Source organism: Heloderma suspectum, chromosome 1 (genome assembly GCF_057233095.1).
Source record: "Heloderma suspectum isolate Gila_16-S chromosome 1, 16-S_ref, whole genome shotgun sequence".
In the NCBI taxonomy this organism is placed as follows: Eukaryota; Metazoa; Chordata; class Lepidosauria; order Squamata; family Helodermatidae; genus Heloderma; species Heloderma suspectum.
This window is the reverse complement of record NC_139458.1, coordinates 352293995-352312295: the sequence shown is the minus strand read 5'-3', so window position 1 is coordinate 352312295 and position 18301 is coordinate 352293995. Positions and strand designations below refer to the sequence as shown.

Sequence of the window (18301 nt, the reverse complement as noted above, 5' to 3'; positions counted from 1 at the left end):
TGATCTTGGAGCCCAAGAAAATAAAATCTGTCACTGCTTCCATTTCTTCCCCTTCCATCTGCCAGGAAGTGATGGGGCCAGATGTCATGATCTTAGTTTTTTTAATGTTGAGTTTCAAACCAGCTTTTGCACTCTCCTCTTTCACCCTCAACAAGAGGCTCTTCAGATCCTCTTCGCTTTCTGCCATTAGGGTGGTATCATCTGCGTATCTGAGGTTGTTGAGAATTCTCCTGGCAATCTTAATTCCGACCTGTGATTCATCCAACCCGGCGTTTCTCATGATGTACTCTGCATATAAGTTAAATAAGCAGGGCGACAATATGCAGCCTTGTCGTACTCCTTTCCTAATTTGGAACCAATCGGTTGTTATATGTCTGGTTCTTACTGTTGCTTCTTGACCCTCATACAGGATTCTCAGGAGACAGGTAAGGTGGTCTGGTACTCCCATCTCTTTAAGAATTTGCCACAGGTTGTTGTGATCCACACAATCAAAGGCTTTAGTGTAATCAATGAAGCAGAAATAGACGTTTTTCTGGAATTCTCTTGCTTTCTCCATGATCCAGTGAAAGTTGGTGATTTGATCTCTAGTTCCTCTGCCTCTTCGAAATCCAGCTTGTACTTCCGGTAGTTCTCGGTTCGCATACTGCTGAAGCCTAGCTTGTAGGATTTTGAGCATCACCTTGCTGGCATGTGAAATGAGCGCAATTGTACGGTAGTTTGAACACTCTTTGGCGTTGCCCTTCTTTGGAATTGGAATGTAAACTGACCTTTTCCAGTCTTGTGGCCACTGTTGAGTGTTCCAAATTTGTTGGCATAGTGAGTGCAGCACTTTAACAGCATCATCTTTTAGGATTTTAAATAGCTCAGCTGGAATACTGTCATCTCTGCTAGCTTTGTTGTTACTAATGCTTCCTAAGGCCCACTTCACTTCACTCTCTAGGATGTCCGGCTCAAGTTCAGTGACCGCACTATCATGGCTATCAGAGACATTCAGATCTTTCCTGTATAGTTCTTCTGTGTATTCTTTCCACCTCTTCTTAATCTCATCTGCTTCTGTTAGGTCCCTGCCTTCTTTGTCCTTTATCATGCCCGTCTTTGCACAAAACGTTCCCTTGAGATCTCCAATTTTCTTGAAAAGATCTCTAGTCTTTCCCATTCTGTTGTTTTCTTCGATTTCTTTGCATTGTTCATTTAAAAAAGCCTTCTTGTCTCTCCTTGCTATTCTCTGGAACTCTGCATTCAGTTGGATATATCTTCCCCTTTCTCCCTTGCTTTTTGCTTCCCTTCTTTCCTCAGCTACTTGTAAAGCCTCATCAGACAGCCACTTGGCTTTCTTGCATTTCTTTTTCTATGGGATGGATTTAGTTGCTGCCTCCTGAACAATGTTACGGACCTCCGTCCATAATTCCTCAGGCACTCTCTCTATCAGGTCTAATCCCTGAAATCTATTCCTCACACTGTATATTCATAAGGGATATGATTTAGGTCATACCCGAATGGTTTAGTGGTTTTCCCTACGTACTTCAATTTAAGCTGAATGTTTGCAGTAAGAAGCTCATGATCTGAGCCACAGTCAGCTCCAGGTCTTGTTTTGACTGACTGTATAGAGCTTCTCCATCTTTGACTGCAAAGGACATAATCAATCTGATTTCGATATTGACCATCTGGTGATGTCCATGTGTAGAGTCGCCTCTTGTGCTGTTGGAAAAGAGTGTTTGCTATGATCAGCGTGTTCTCTTGGCAAAACCCTATTAGCCTTTGTCCTGCTTCATTTTGTACACCAAGGCCATGCTTGCCTGTTATCCCGGTGATTTCTTGACTTCCTACTTTAGCATTCCAATCCCCTATGATGAAGAGGACATCTTTTTTTGGTGTTAGTTCTAGAACGTGTTGTAGGTCTTCATAGAACCGATCACCTCAGCTTCTTTGGCATCAGTGGCTGGGGCATAGACTTGAATTACTGTGATGTTGAATGGTTTGCCTTGGATTCGTACTGAGATCATTCTATCGTTTTTAAGACTGTACCCCGGTACTGCTTTTCCCACCCTTTTATTGACTATGAGTGCTACTCCATTTCTTCTAAGGGATTCTTGCCCACAGTAGTAGATATGAAGGTCACCTGAATTAAATTCGCCCATCCTTGTCCATTTTAGTTTGCCGATTCCCAAGATGTCAATGTTCAATCTTGCCATCTCATGTTTGACCACCTCCAGCTTACTTTGATTCACTGATCTTACATTCTAGGTTCCTAAACAATATTGTTCTTTACAGAATCGGATTTTCTTTTCACCACCAGACACATCCACAGCTGAGTGTCCTTTCAGCTTTGGCCCAGCCGCTTCACTCTTTCTGGCGCTACTTGGAAATACCCTCTGCTCTTCCCCAGTAGTATATTGGACACCTTCCGACCTGAGGGTCTCATCTTCCGGCGTCATATCTTTTAGCCTTGCGATACGTTCCATGGGGTTTTCTTGGCAAGAATACTGGAGTGGCTTGCCATTTCCTTTTCCAGTGGACCACATTTCGTCAGAACTCTCCACCATGACCTGTCCGTCTTGGGTGGCCCTGCACATCATAGCTTATGGCTTCACTGAGTTACGCAAGCCCCTTCGCCACAACAAGGCAGTGATCCATGAAGGGGCTCAGTTACAGTAGCAGCACACAAACTAATGTACTTGTGGGACATTCAAAGAATTAATATTCACAGACATCACAACAGCAGTGGGGAAGTGCTGTTGTACCTTTATGGTCTACATCTTCATGAGCTATCCCCAGCTGGATGAGAAATGGGATTGATGAAAGAGTATGATAGAGCCCCCCTTCATGGATCACTGCCTTGTTCTGGTGAAGGGGCTTGCATAACTCAGTGAAGCCATAAGCTATGCTGTGCAGGGCCACCCAGGACGGACAGGTCATGGTGGAGAGTTCTGACAAAATGTGGTCCACTGGAGAAGGAAATGGCAACCCACTCCAGTATTCTTGCCAAGAAAACCCCATGGAACGTATCGCAAGGCTAAAAGATATGACGCCACAACCGATTCGTTCAAAATTGGGAAAGGAGTACGACAAGGCTGTATACTGTCACCCTGCTAATTTAACTTCTATGGAGAGTACATCATGAGAAACGCCGGGTTGGATGAATCACAGGTTGGAATTAAGATTGCCGGGAGAATTATCAAGAACCTCAGATACGCAGACGATACCACCCTAATGGCAGAAAGCGAAGAGGATCTAAAGAGCCTCTTGTTGGGGGTGAAAGTGGAGAAAAAGCTGGTTTGAAACTCAACATTAAAACAACTAAGATCATGGCATCTGGCCCCATCACTTCCTGGCATACAGAAAGGAAAGAAATGGAAGCAGTGATAGATTTTATTTTCTTGGGCTCCAAGATCACCGCAGACGGTGACTGTAGCCATGAAATTAAAAGACGCTTGCTCCTTGGGAGGAAAGCTATGGCAAACCTAGACAGTATAGTAAGAAGCAGAGACATCACCTTGCCGACAGAGGTTCGTATAATCAAAGCTATGGTTTTCCCAGTAGTAACGTATGGCTGTGAGAGCTGGACTATAAGGAAGGCTGAGCGCCAAAGAATTGATGCTTTTGAACTGTGGTGCTGGAAAAGACTCTTACGAGTCCCCTGGACTGCAAGGAGGTCAAATCAGTCCATCCTAAAGGAAATCAACCCTGAGTGCTCATTGGAAGGACAGATACTGAAGCTGAAGCTCTAATATTTTGGCCACCTAATGCAAAGAGAAAACTCCCTGGAAAACACCCTGATGCTGGGAAAGATTGAAGGCAAAAGGAGAAGGGGATGGCAGAGGATGAGATGGCTAGATAGCATCACCGATGCAATGAATATGGACTTGAGCACACTCTGGGAGAGAGCGGAGGACAGGAAGGCCTGGCGTGCTATGGTCCATGGGGTCACAAAGAGTTGGACACGACTTAATGACTGAACAACAACAATGATAGAGCCCCGTTCTCTTGCTCCTGAAATGTGCAGTCATTTTAGTACTGGCTTCATGCCCGAGTGCAGCTCTCCTCTGTTGTATACACCTGGCTTTCATCTACCATCCCATATTTTGTCCTAGTGCCTAAGAGGTCAATGCCAACATAGTTTCTGAATTTGTCTGAAACAGTATTTAGTCTTCAGGGAGACATTCTGATATTTTTTCAGTAATGTTCTTAACAGGTATATGATATCGTGGCATATAAATACATAATATAAAAATACAATTTTATCTCAGGTTACAAGGGATATAAATGCTAGAAGAGGGGAAAAGAAATCAACATCGACAGGATGAAGTAAAGCAAGGACAAAAATTACAGACAAATGCAACTTCATCCCACACACGCACACATAAATGAAACTTTTTAAATGCATAGCATATAGCAGTTGATAATATTCAAGCTGAGTACAAAGACAGCAAGATGACTGAGGGAACTGAACACAGACATTACTAAATCTAGCCACAGAAAAAGAAAAACAACTGAACTATGGAATTCTACCAGTGCCTGTTATTCACACCTGTTATTCAGTAGCTAATTTCCGGCAGGATAAAGCTTGAGGATATCTCTCCTAATATTGTGGCTTTTCAGTCTTTAATCATACTTTATTTTATGAATTATTTATTTATATTTTGAAACTACACTGTGCTATTCATTCATTTTTCATTCATTTATTATATTCTATACCACCCCATAGCCGAAGTTCTCTGTGTGGTTCACAAAAATTAAAAACCATAAAAATACATTATATAAAATACAAAAACCATTCACGTAACATAGAACAAATAACACACTCAACAACAACATATACCTAAAACAGAAACAATCTCCCAGAGACTCATTATACGTTACCAAATGCCTGAAAAAAGGGGCCAGTTTTAACTTGGCACCAAAAAGATGACAATGTTGGCGTTGTCAGGGAGATTATTCCATAAACAGGGAGCCACCACTGAGTAGGCCCTCTCCCTTGTTGCCACCCTCCGAGCCTCCCTCGGAAGAGGCTCCCAAAGGAAGGCCTTAGATGCAGAGCACAGCATGCGGGTCGGTTCATGCCAGGAGAGGCGTTCCATCAGGTGCTGTGGTCCTGAGCCATGTAGGGTTTTATAGGTCAAAACCAGCACCTTGAATTGGGCTTGGAAGCATATAAGCAGCCAGTGCAAACAGGCCAGAATTGGTCTTATATGTTCAAACCTTCTAGTCCCTGTTATCAGTCTGGTTGCCGCATTTTGCATTAGCTGCAGCTTCCGAACCATCTTCAAAGGCAGCCCCACGCAGAGTGCACTGCAGTAATCTAACTTGGAAGTTACCAGTGCATAAACAACTGAAACTGGGTTATCCCTATCTAGATAGGCATGTAGCTGGGCCACCAACTGAAGTGGCCCAAGTGACCACTTGAACCTCAAGTGACAAAGATGGCTCCAGGAGAACCCCAAGTTATGAATCAGCTCCTTCACAGGGAGTGCAACCCCATCCAGAACAGGGTGAGCACCCTCCATTCAGTCAGCAGAACCACCCACTAACAGCATCTCAGTCTTGTCTGGATTGTTTCAGTTTCTTAGCCCTCATCCAGTCCATTGTTGCACCCAGGCACCAATTTAGCACATCCACAGCCCCATCTGAAGAAGATGAAAAGGAGAAATAGAGCTGCGTATCATCAGCATACTGATGACAACATACTCCAAAACTCCAGATGACTGCACTCAACAGTTTTATGTAGATGTTGAATAACATGGGGGACAAAACCGGCCCCTGCAGAACCGCATACTGGAGAATCCACAGGGCTGAGCAATATATCTTAAGTACCACCTTCTGGAGCTGACTATCCAAGCAGAAGCAAAACCACTGCAATGCAGTGCCTCTCACTCCCACCTCAGACAGCCGTCCCAGAAGGATACTATAGTTGATAGTATCAAAAGCCATCAAGAGATCAAGGAGAATTAACAGGGTCACACTTCCCCTGTCTCTCTCCCAACATAGGTCATCATACAGGGTGACAAAGGCTGTTTCCATGCCAAAACCCGGCCTGAACCCTGGCTGAAATGGATCTGGATAACTGGTCTCATCCAAGAGTGTCTGGAACTGGTTGACAACCACTGGCTCAATACCCTTGTCCAGGAAAGGAACATTTGCCACTGGCCTAAAATTACTAAGTTTTTCCAGGTCCAGGGAGAGTTTCTTTAAGAGCGGTCTCACCACTGCCTCTTTGAGGTGGCCCGGAACCACTCCCTTTCGCGAGGAGGCATTTATCACCTCCCTGGCCCAGCCAGCTGTTCCTTCCCTGCCAGTTTTTATCAGCCAAGAGGGGCAACGATCTAAAAGGAAGGGGTTGCACAAACCAGTCCAAGCACCTTGTCAACATCCTCAAGCTGTACCAACTAAAACTCATTGAAGAAAACTGGACAAGGCTGTGCTCTGGACACCTCACCAGATTCACCGCTGAAAGACTGGAGTCTAAGTCCTGGAGGATGCAAGAAATTTTATCCTTGAAAAGTGTCTAGCAAATGAATTACAGTGGGCCTCAGATGGATCTACAGTCTCCTTAGGGCCAGAATGTAATAGGCCATGGACAACCTGAAAAGCTCCACTGGGCGGCATTGAATGGCAGCAGCAGAATGTTGTTTCTTTACTGCCCTCACTGCCCCTGGGTATACCTTACTATAGGCACATACCAGGGTTTGATTGCACCCAGTAGGAGTTCTTCTCCATCTGTACTCAAGCCATCTCCTATTTTGTTTCATCACTCTCAGCTCGGGTATACCACATAGGAGCTCTACTCAGGAGACGGCACTCAGAAGCAGTCTTGTCAATCACCTGGATCATTTCTGCATTCCACAGATCAACCAGGGTTTCAACATGAGAGCCAGCCTATCAGCCAGAAAGCTCCCCAGAGCCCTCTGGAAACCATCTGGATCCATTAGCCTCCAAGGACAGACCATTTTAATAGATCCTCCATCCTTGCAGAGGGGAAAAGCTGCTCAAAGTCTAAACCTCAACAGGCAGTGATCTGACCATGACAGAGGGACTGAAGCAAAGTCCCCCACTGTCAGATCACAATCTCCCTGTCCAGTTGAGAAACAAGTCTACAGTATGGCCTGCTACATGCATTGGGCCGGTGACATGTTGGGGCAGTCCCATCGTTGTCATGGAGACCATGAAATCCTGAGCCACCCCTGACAAGGTGCCCTCAGCATGAATGTTGAGATCCCCCAGAAACCAACAGTCTGGGGGATCTCAACAACACACCCAAGACCACCTCTGTCAGCTCAGCTAGGGAGTCTGTTGAGCAGTGGGGTGGCCAGTACACCAACAGAACCCCAATCTGTCCCACTGGCCCAACACAAGGTACAAACACTCCAGACCAGTAATCATATAGACAGGGAGCCTAAAGTGCAGAAGGAGATGGAACTCCTATAGAGTTACAACCACGTCACGTATTTTATAACTTAACTGTTTTTAGAGATACAGATGCAGTAGTTATAGTATACTTAAATTTCATCACCATGCTATAATGTAGGGCTCCCTGGGAAGGCAGAGCAGGCCATCATACAGGTTCAAAACTGGAGAAGGAATTGACATATAAGGCCATGTCAGGCACTGAAAAGGTAACATGTATTTTTTATTAAGTGTTACTAATGAAAAGTTCAAGAACAGGCTTGGATCCCTTCTTCAACATTTTCATTAACAGAAAAATAACTAGGAGTTTGTTAATTATGTTTTCTGAATAAACAAGCAGAAAAGCTTCACTAAAGCAGAAAGACCGGGAATGATATACACAAAATATTAGAATGTCACAAATATAACTCTGTCTTTATCTTGGAAAATTGCTTCAAGAGACTGATGGATTTCCATGTCATACAGCTAAATCTGGTGCCTTTCGCAGTAACAACTGTCACAGGGGTAGCCATGTTAGTCCAGGGGAATTTCTCTTTAAGGGCATGAGGAATGTGACACCATTCTCTCCCTAGATCCACTTACTCCTCCAGACCTCCGTTATTGCTATTGGCAGTGGCTGGGGCATGATAGGGCTGGTTGGTACTTCTGAGCATGGCTGCCTGCTCTCTTCCTTCCTTCCTTCCTTCCTTCCTTCCTTCCTTCCTTCCTTCCTATGGACTGGCTAAAACATTCTCAATCACTCATTAATTTCTCTAGGAGGACAGCAGGCAGGCAGATGTCCTCCTGGAAGCTTTGCAGGATTTCCAGATATAGTACTGATCAGTTTCACAGAGCAAATCAAGACCCAGATATTTGTTTGTGAACAGGCTGCCCCTTCAGGATCGGTGTACTCGGCTGTTGTTGTTTTCTATCTTTCCCATTCCTGCTGCACCCTTGAGAGAAACTGGAGGAAAGGGAGCAGCAAAAGCCAGAAAGTAGGTTGCTTCCTCTGTCAGTTTAATCCCTCTCCCTCTCTCTGTATAGGAGTTGATTGTGGGGAGGGGATCTTTGAAGCCCTTTGTTATTTTTTAGTTATTATTTTAATCTTTATTTTAAAAATATTTTTAATGGAGACATCAGATATGTAAGGGATACTGTCTGGGGGGGCGGGTGTTTGGCTGGCTATGTCTAGCTGTCCTACCCTCTGTTCCACTAGCCACTGTTGTATTAGTCTGCTGCAGCAATAACATCAAAACAACCCCCCCCACACACACACACACGTGTGTGCGCGCACACAAATGCGCACACACACAAAATCTTATGGGATCTTTCGGATTAACGTGTCTTTTGTGGTCTAGGTTTTTGTGACTAGAGCCCCACTTCATTAGATGCTGTTTTCCTCAGTTGGCATACAAATAGTAAATAGTGTGGCCAAAAAGCCATGAAATACAAGGGGTACATCTGTCACATTTCTGTAACATTTCTATGCACAGCTCAAATGTATCCAAGATTAGCAGGGTGACCATTCACAACAGCAGTAATCAATGACAATCACACAATCTCTCTAACTCTGCCATGCTAATTTAACTCCTGTAGCCCAGGATATAAGCAACCAAGTGATGTATGAGACCTAAGAACTTGCCAAGTGTCCAAATGTCAATGAAATAGCAGATATTAAGCCCCATTTCATATGCTATGATCACCTGGAGGAGGCTGTTCAAAACTGCCTTCATGTGGAGATTGCTCTCTGTAACAACTCATTCTGTGTGTACTGATTTGTAACCTGCAATTCCAGGTTATAGTGCCAAATACTTCATGTGAAAACACCCTTAATCACACCTCACTACGGAAAAGTTTTGATAACATTTATTTTAAAGTATCTGAATACAAAGGATGTGCATTTCTTTTAGTATAGTAAACAAAACGTGAAAATCAGGCTCTTTTGTGCAGTATTCCCAGAACCTCAGTAAGTTTAAATCTATGCTTTTAAATATCATCCTGGGATACTTGAATATGACTCTTTCAGTGTTGTTTTTCAACATCTGTTTTATAATACTGATCTTCGGGACAGTTAGTAATTCTGCACTGGATACTCCATTTTCAAATGATGACAAAATGATTATAGTTTTCAAAAAGTGATAATCTTCTACTTTAAATGGCTACTTAGTATACTTTATTTCTTGACTGTGATAGGTGGGACGGTGCTGTTGCACTCATGTCCTGCTTGTGGATTTCCTGTGGGTTGGCCACTGTGTGAACAGAATGCTGGGCTAGATGGACCGTTGGTCTGATGCTGCATGGCTCTTCTTATGTTCTTATAAAAAAAAAAACTTATTTGCTTAATAATTCTAAGTAACCAAGGGATAAATATACTTTAAAAAGCAAAGAGACACCTAAAACAAGTTATTCAGTCCTCCACTGATTCAGTAAAAAGATACATGTCTAAAAGATTTCAAAAGGTGTAAACCATTAGTGTATTTCAGAAAGCTGATTGCTCTCACTCACCCTTTGGATAGGTATTCCAAAATTTTGTGTTGTAAGCAAGCACAGCTAGACAGTTCACTCGTTGTTCCATTTCCTTCACACATTATATATATATAAACCCTGGCACAAATGTTCCTGTTAAATTCAAAGCAGATGACTTTGTAATGTGGGTTGGAAACAAATGGCTACAAACAAACCATACTTTTATTAGCTAATTCTAATAGCCTGTCAAACATTGTACTAAATTATCCTTCCTTTTGCTCTTCAATTATCTGGACAGTTTGACCTAGACAGATTTGAATATGTGTCAAGTCTTTAAGCACCCAATTAAAATAGTGCATATCCTAATGTTCCTAATACCTTTTATTTAGTTCACCATTATGAAGCTTTTATATAATTGAGAGAGCTTGGTTCTCTGGAGAAAGAAAGAAATTAAACTGTCCCCTGAAGATCAAAGAGAAATGCTGGAAAAAACAGGGAGTAGTTGGTGCTAATAGCTGGTTCACACTATTTTTTTTTCAGCATGAAGGCCACAATCCTAGATAGTTATATGCAGAGATTTACAAATAGTATGCACATTCCCAAAACAGCTTTAAAGGTTTTTATTCCAACCAATCATCTGGCAGAAGAGGTAAGCTATTTACTATTTAGAGCAGGGGTGGGCAACATGTAGGCCAAAACAACTGGAGAGCAACAACTCCCATCAACCCTCACTACTGGCTATGCTGGTTAAGGCTGGTGGGAGTTGTAGCCCAAACATCTGGTAGGCCACAAGTTGCCCACCCCTGATTAGAAAGTTTATTTGCTCAGTCAGGTATCCAGCTGGGGCAAAACTTGCCAAAGACCTCTGGCTGACCCTGTGTGTCACCCTACCTATGATTAAAGTAGTCAAAGATTCCAGTCCATAGCTGTGTATGTAATTGCGTGAAGAAACATGATATATGAACTGGTTAGTCAGTAATATAGTTAGCAGCAATTCCCATGATCACGATAGCATTTTTTCCTGAAATTGCTGCCATGATTGGGGGAACTGTTGAGTATATTCATGATCTGTCGGATTATACATTATAGCTTTAATCCTAAGAATAGCCTGCTGTGTTCTGATTGTGGAAAGGGCCTTTCCTGCCACCTCCTCCCACTGTTGTACCCAGTGTGCCCTCAGAAGCTGAACATGAGGATCAGGGGATCCTTAAGGTTTGGATATGGCATGGGCATCTGCAGGCAGATGGAGAAAGAGGAGACAGAAATTCCAAACCCTCTTCTTCTGTGAGTGTTAGTGCCTTTCCATTCATGCATCCAACCCTATGTTCTTCTACTCAGATAAATAGGTAGGAAAAGTTGCGCTGGTCAGGTGGATAAAAAAGGGATTCTATGAGTCAGCGAAGATAACAGATGTTTATTTTGATTTGTAGGAAATATTGGAGCTTCTTTTGTGTTTATTCTACCTGTATATATAATTTTATAGATATTTGCTGTTGATCCAAGAGCTAGAATAAGTTGGAACATGGGGGTTGTTGCTGTTGCTGTTATTATTATTATTAATTATATTTCTATACCACCCCACAGCTGAAGCTCTCTGAACCCTTTCCAGGAGTTAGAACATTAAATACAATATAAAAAGTTTAAAAGCAATTTACATAAAAGCACACAGACAATATACACGAACATATAACTAAAAACAACTTTGAACCATCAGTCATAACTAAAGACACATCCAGGACACATCTTGTGCAGCCAAGTGCCTGGGAAAAGAGATAGGTCTTAACCTGGTGCCGAAAAGATAACAATGTTGGCACCAGGAGGACCTCACTGGGGAGCTTGTTCCACAGATGGGGGGCCACCACTGAGAAATGGTGCCATTCCACTAGCGCAAATAATGCTGTGCTAGTAAAAACCAAGTTCTGAACTATGTGCAAGGGCAGAATCCAATTAAAGTCCACTTGCGCAACTGCTTGAGATCACTTGCAGATCTTAGGTTTACAAGGTGGTCTGCTAGCACCTGCACAACTACTAGCCCAGGTGAAAAGACAGCTCAGCTCTGCGTGAGCAGCAATTTCTTCTTCAATGCTACGTTGGATTTAAGCCATTATTATTATTATTATTATTATTATTATTATTTTTAACAACTTCACAGTTATGTCACATGTTTTCCAGTATGTTTTAAATTTTTGCTGCTTGTCTACTTATTGTTGCTAGTTTTAAACCTAGTTGCTGGAAACATTAAGTTAAATTGGCTTGTTCCAAATTCCACATTATCATCTTTAAACTGGTTTAAATTCAGCTTACAGCCTGATTCTAGACATGTAAGTACCACTAGGTTTAGTTAAATGTTTTTATTTATACAAGGATTTGTATCATGTCTTTCTTTTTTAACAAGGCATCTAACATTTGTAGATTTTAGAAATAAGGAAAATTTTAAACAAATGAAACAGATCAAAATGATAAAAATTATTAAACCAAGCAGTCAGTTATGTTCCAACTCCAATCAGGCTGAAAGTTTGCCACAATGGAAACGTCTGTAAAAAATAGTGAAATGACATCAGGAAAGGAACAAGGTGATTGACCGGGGGGACAGAGTTCTATAATCTTGGCACTGCTACAGACAATGTCCTTTCACACATCCTTACCAATCACACCTCACATAGTGCTGACATTCACAAATCCCCCCCCCACACACACACACACTCCCATTGATCTTAGTGAACAGGCAGGATCACATGGGAGGAGATGGTCTTTTAAGTATTCTGATACAATACTGTTTAGGTCTTTAAAAGGTGATGACCAGCACACTGAACTGCACCCAGAAATGGGCCAAGTAGCCAATGAAGCTAGAACAACAGAGTAACATGCTTCAAAACACTGGTTCTAGACAAAACTTTCGCTGTTGCATTTTGTACCAGCTGAAATTTCTGAAAGCTTTTCAAACAGGGATAAAATCAAAGTCCTCATGATTTTGACCAAGGCCGTAATCCCACATTTAAATCTTTCCCCACTATATTCCTATTCAGTTCAAAATTAAAAGTCCCTACATCGAAACTGAAAGGCCATATATATATGGATGGGGTGGATCCAGATTTAGGGGACAATCTTATTCATGTTTAGACAGAAAAAAGTCCTACAACTCCCAGCATTCCCCAGCCAGAATGTTGGGAGATGTACGACATTTTTCTGCCTAAAAATGCATAGGATTGTGCTCTTAATCATACTTTGAGTACAGCCGCTAAAATCAATGGGGCTTATGTTAGTCATGAGAGAGGGAGGGGAAAGAGAAGCTGAAGGTACACATTTAATGTTACTAATTCATAACTTCAATAACAATAAGATATAGAAATCCTACAATAGCAAACTATCTAGGGCTGTGCTGAATTTTGGCACAAAAAGTGATATTTAGTGGCCTTCAACTGTTCTCTGAACAACCTCTAAAAAATATATCCTATTCAAACAATGTGTTTGTTGTCCCTCTCTTCAGCTGCTTCCCTGATATTAAAAACAAAACACAGTCCATCTTCCTGACTACATGATACAGCCAATCAGGGATCACATAGCCAGCATGATGACATCAGGGCACTTATCAAATTAGCTATGTGAAGAGCTCATGAAGCCAAATTAAAATGATGGTAGAAAGTGTATTTACTTATGATATTTGTATTGAAAAACATTATCTGCATTCTGAATTGGCTTTCTAAAAATGCCATGTAGTCCATTAGATTGGCTGTGTGATGATGTCATGAGGCCAAATTAGACAAACCTCCTGCCCTTACTCTTAATGGGTGAATTTTTGCCCTATTCTACAACCCCCTTTCAAACGATTACCAAAATGGAGAAGATCTTTTTTGCAAAACATGATTCCACCTCCCCGCCCATGAAATGATCCCTCTGCATTAGTTTAGCCCTAAAAGTAACTAAGAGCTGGATGCGCCTGATCTCGTCTGATCTCGGAAGCTAAGCAGGGTCAGCCCTGGTTAGTACTTGGAGGGAGACCACCTGGGAGATGGGCTTCCTGCACTGAGGAGGGAGGTGGACTCGATGGTCTTGTAGGCCCCGCCCAACCCCATGATTCTATGATTCTAATTGCTAAGACACTATTCATGAAACTGTAATGTTAGGCAATAAACATCAAACAAAAGGATATTGTATAATGCTACAAACAAAAAATAGCTTTTTACTAATGATGCTGATGATGAATTATTTGATTGCAAAGAAGTAAAAAGGGCAAGTACACATCAGGCCAGGTGGTACAAAAAGCATGGGATGGGGATTTCTTCTAAAGAATATCTTCTAAACCCTAGCCTAAAGAAGAGTTCTGTAGAATTCAAAAGCTTGCACAATGTTGCGGAATTTTGATTTGGTCCTAATAAACTGTGCCCAACTGTGGATTTTGATTTTTTTCCCCTCATGGATCAGCACGGCTATCTTTGTTTTAAATTTCTAGTTACGTATTTGTTCCCCAGTAACTAAATAACATGAGACTCTGACCCACTTTGCACAATCAAAACAGCCACAGTGGATTGCAGTGCATGCCAGCACATGCTGGGCAGGAATTGCATATTCATTACCCGGCTGAAGCTTGCTGTGTTGTATGAATCCAGGGGCCATGGGTTGTGCAAGGGTTAAACAACCCTTGCATAACCTTACAACAGACCACGGGGGTTGAATATTCAAAACTGCCACCCACATGCACCACAGCCCACTGTGGCTTAAATAACCATGTCTAAATGTTTCCCAGGGACAGGGGCATGGTCTGCAGCTGGGAACCTCCCTTGGATGCTCAGCCACCCCATCTCATCACACTGGAATGTCCCAAGGTACACATTTTTCAACCTTGTTGAGGGAGCTATTGCAGAATCCTCCTTGGTAGCTGGGTGGAGGCAAAATGAGGGCTCCGACACTGGTTAAAGCCTTCTGATGTCAGAGCTCTGTCTATGGCCTTGGAGGGGTTTTCCTGCATAATCCCATGGCCCGTAGGATGTCTCAGGACCATAGGATTGCTCCTTTACAGTAAGTTAGAATGACTTTGAAGGAAGGAAAATTTAAAATCCCCACATAGCTATAAACCTTATTGACACTATATTCAGCTTTAACTAATTTGCCTCTTTAAACTGACATATAAAAATGCAATCAGGAATTTATTGAATGAAAGTCTTATATAGGTAAATATTATTTTTTGCTAATTTATAAACATTTTTCTATGAGTTAAGGAACATTACTGAAGACAAATATTATACACAATTGATCTGCTACTCTTTCTGAAAAAGGAAATGCTCCAGCAAAATCCACCGCAATGTTTAAAAAATGCTATTTTACAAACAACAATTGTTACGATACATATAAGCACTGGTTGTTCTTAGAGGCAAATAACCCACTCCTAAACTCGTTTACAGGGAAGTAAATCTCACTGTGTTCAATGAGACATTCTACTAAGCGTTCTTATGATTGCAGCCAAAAACAACGCTCTCTTTTTGATTACAACTTAAGATTTACTATTATTGGCACATTACATTTTCAACTTTTCATCATCATCACCGTTCAATATCATCACTCTTTTCTCACTAATTCATAAAATAAGAAGGATTATCCAATTATCATTCAAAAATGTTTTCCATATTGTCAATCAAGAGCAGATTCACTCAACTAAGCTAATAAGGTAATTATAATATGACAAGAATATCATGCAAAAGTTTTCCCTTACCACCTTCCCCAATGTAATCAGTACTGCTTGAATGTGATAAGTTGACATGTTAGCATATTATCCTATAGGTTATCCTATAATACTTGCAACAGTCCCATCGAAAACATAGTTGAGCATATCCACCATAACGAAATACATCTGGGATTTATAATGAAAATCTTTTATCTGAAATGCTGAAAGATCACTTACACAAATGATGGCTTGAAATTTTAAAAAGTACTGCAGAAAAAAATATTTCTTGTACAATTTTAAAGGAGAAACAGTTAAGAATACTCAAACCTCTTGCAGACGCTCATTGGAATATTAATGATACTTAAAAACAATACTTACAAACATATGAAAGGAGAAATATTATAGTGGCATAACTAGATAAACATGTGCATTTATAAATATGTAATATATAACATGGTTAAAATGTGCGGGGAAAATATTATCTTTGAGAAGAAAGGGATTCTTCCAATGAATGAAGTGGATTCTTAATGTCATATTTCTTACTATATTTTAAATCCAAATAAAAATTTGATACTAAAACTCCCCAGATACCAAGAATTTCAAAGTCTAGTTTCTATTGCAGAAACTTGTTTTCAACACAAAACATGAAACTTTTCTATCAGATGACAAGTAATTTCTTACTGGTAAGCTTGATGGTCTCTCTTGTTGGATCAGGGTCAAATCTTCATGGTTAGGCTTGCCTGGGGTGATAGGGGGTTGAGACCTGGTTCCATAGCCTTCCTGAGACATTTCCTGGATAAAACAAATATTCGTATGTTACTAACATGAAACACTAGTTATGATAAAGTTCATAGGCAGAGAGTAAAGGATGACAATTCATTGAGGGATTGATCCAGTCTCACTACTGGCACGGTGTCAGTACTCAGAAGATTTCCACAAGGGGTTACCACATCTCACCAAAGACTCCTGAGCAAACTCAGCAGTCATGGAATAAGAGGAGACGTCCTCTTGTGGATCAGTAACCAGTTAAAGAACAGAAAGCAGGAATAAATTATAAATTCTCCCAATGGAGGGATGTAAATAGTGGGGTCCCACGGGGATCTGTATTGGGACCAATGCTTTTCAACTTATTCATAAATTAGGAGTAAGCAGCGAAGTGGTCAAGTTTGCCGACGACACCAAATTATTTAGGGTAGTTAAAACAAATTACGAGGAGCTCCGAAAGGATCTCTACAACTGTGAGAACAGGCATCAAAATGGCAAATATGGTTCAATGTAAGTAAGTGAAAAGTGATGCACGTTGGGGTAAAAAATCCCAACTTGCAGTATAAGATGATGGGATCTGAGCTGGCAGTGACTGAACAAGGGGTTGTGGTTGTGGTGGACAGCTCAATGAAAATGTCAGCCCAGTGTGCGGCTGCTGTGAAAATGGCAAATTCCATGTTAGGCATAATTAGGAAAGGAATTGAGAGTATAACTGCCAATATCATACTGCCCTTATACCAATCTATTGTGTGACCATGCTAGGAATACTGTGTACAGTTCTGGTCACCACACCTAAAAAAAGGTGTTGCAGAGTTGGAAAACAAAGGGCAACTAAAATGATGAAGGGGCTGGAGCAACTGCCCTATGAGCGAAGGTTACAACAGGTGGGATTGTTTAGCTAGGAGAAAAAGGTGAGTAAGGGGAGAGCTTTGGCTATTTGGCAGTAGAGAAATGAAATGAAATGAAATCAGTGAATGAGACATAACACAGGTGAACAAAATTATGCATGGTGTGGAGAAAGACAGTATCCCTCTGTCATAATACCAGAAACTGGGGTCATCCCATGAAGCTGATTGATGGGAGATTCAGGACAGATAAAAGGAAGTACGTCCCATAGTTAAAACTATGAAATTCGCTACCACAAGACATAGTGATGGCCACCAATTTGGATGGCTTTAAAAGGGGGTTAGATAAATTCATGGAGGATAAGGCTATCAATAGCTACTAGTCCTGATGGCTGTATGCTACCTCCAGTATCAGAGGCAGTAAGCCTATATACACTAGTTGCTGGGGAACATGGGCAGGAGGGTGCTGTTGCGCTCATGTCCTGCTTATGGGTTTCCCGTGGGCAGCTGGCTGACCACTGTGTGAACAAAATGCTGAGCTAGATGGACCCTTGGTCTGATCCAGCATGACTCTTCTCATATTCTTATGTTTCCTGTATTCCTTGGAGCTCAAGGAAAACCTCTTTTCAGCATTGGGATTGGATCAAGCCCTAAATTAAAACAGAGAACTAGACAGGAGCCCCTTCAATTAAAGAAAAAAATTAGGCACTTTATATGTCTTTTATCATCTTAATAATTAATAATAATTCACAAATAATGTACATTTCAGAAAGCTCTAAAATGAATATTAAGGAATGATCCAGTCCACCATATGTGCAGTGCTCACATGACTATGATTATTTTCCCCATAGCAGACGCAAGCAGATCAAAAGACCTTTAGCATAAATGAGAGGTCGGGGCCCACCCTCAATATCTCTGTCCCATTCTTCCCCTCCAGTTGGTCAAGTGATCATGCTCATGAATGCATCTATGGCCAGCTTGGGGGTTTCGGTATAAAACAGGGCTCTCTTCAGTTCTAGCTGGAACCTCTGTGCATGGATGCTCTTCCACAGTGGACTAGATTGAGCCCGAAGTGTTTATTTCAGTAAATTTTTAAAGTGAATTTTTAAAGTAAATTGCTTTCGAAGCTGCTTTAATAGGCTCTCAAAAAATTCATGTATAAGTGCCATTTCAAGCAACCAGATTT

The 18301-nt window shown here is 41.5% G+C and overlaps 1 protein-coding gene across 6 annotated transcripts in view; it reads right to left on the bottom strand.

The window, feature by feature from the left end:
• The window catches only part of ARID1B (AT-rich interaction domain 1B), a 536503-nt gene that overhangs the window by 364410 nt on the left and 153792 nt on the right, over window positions 1-18301 (bottom strand). For all 6 annotated transcript variants that reach the window (XM_084827884.1, XM_084827885.1, XM_084827886.1 and 3 more), the window contains exon 4: window positions 16187-16297. In XM_084827884.1, coding sequence (XP_084684010.1) covers window positions 16187-16297 — 111 coding nt within the window. The remainder of the gene's footprint in view (window positions 1-16186; window positions 16298-18301) is intronic.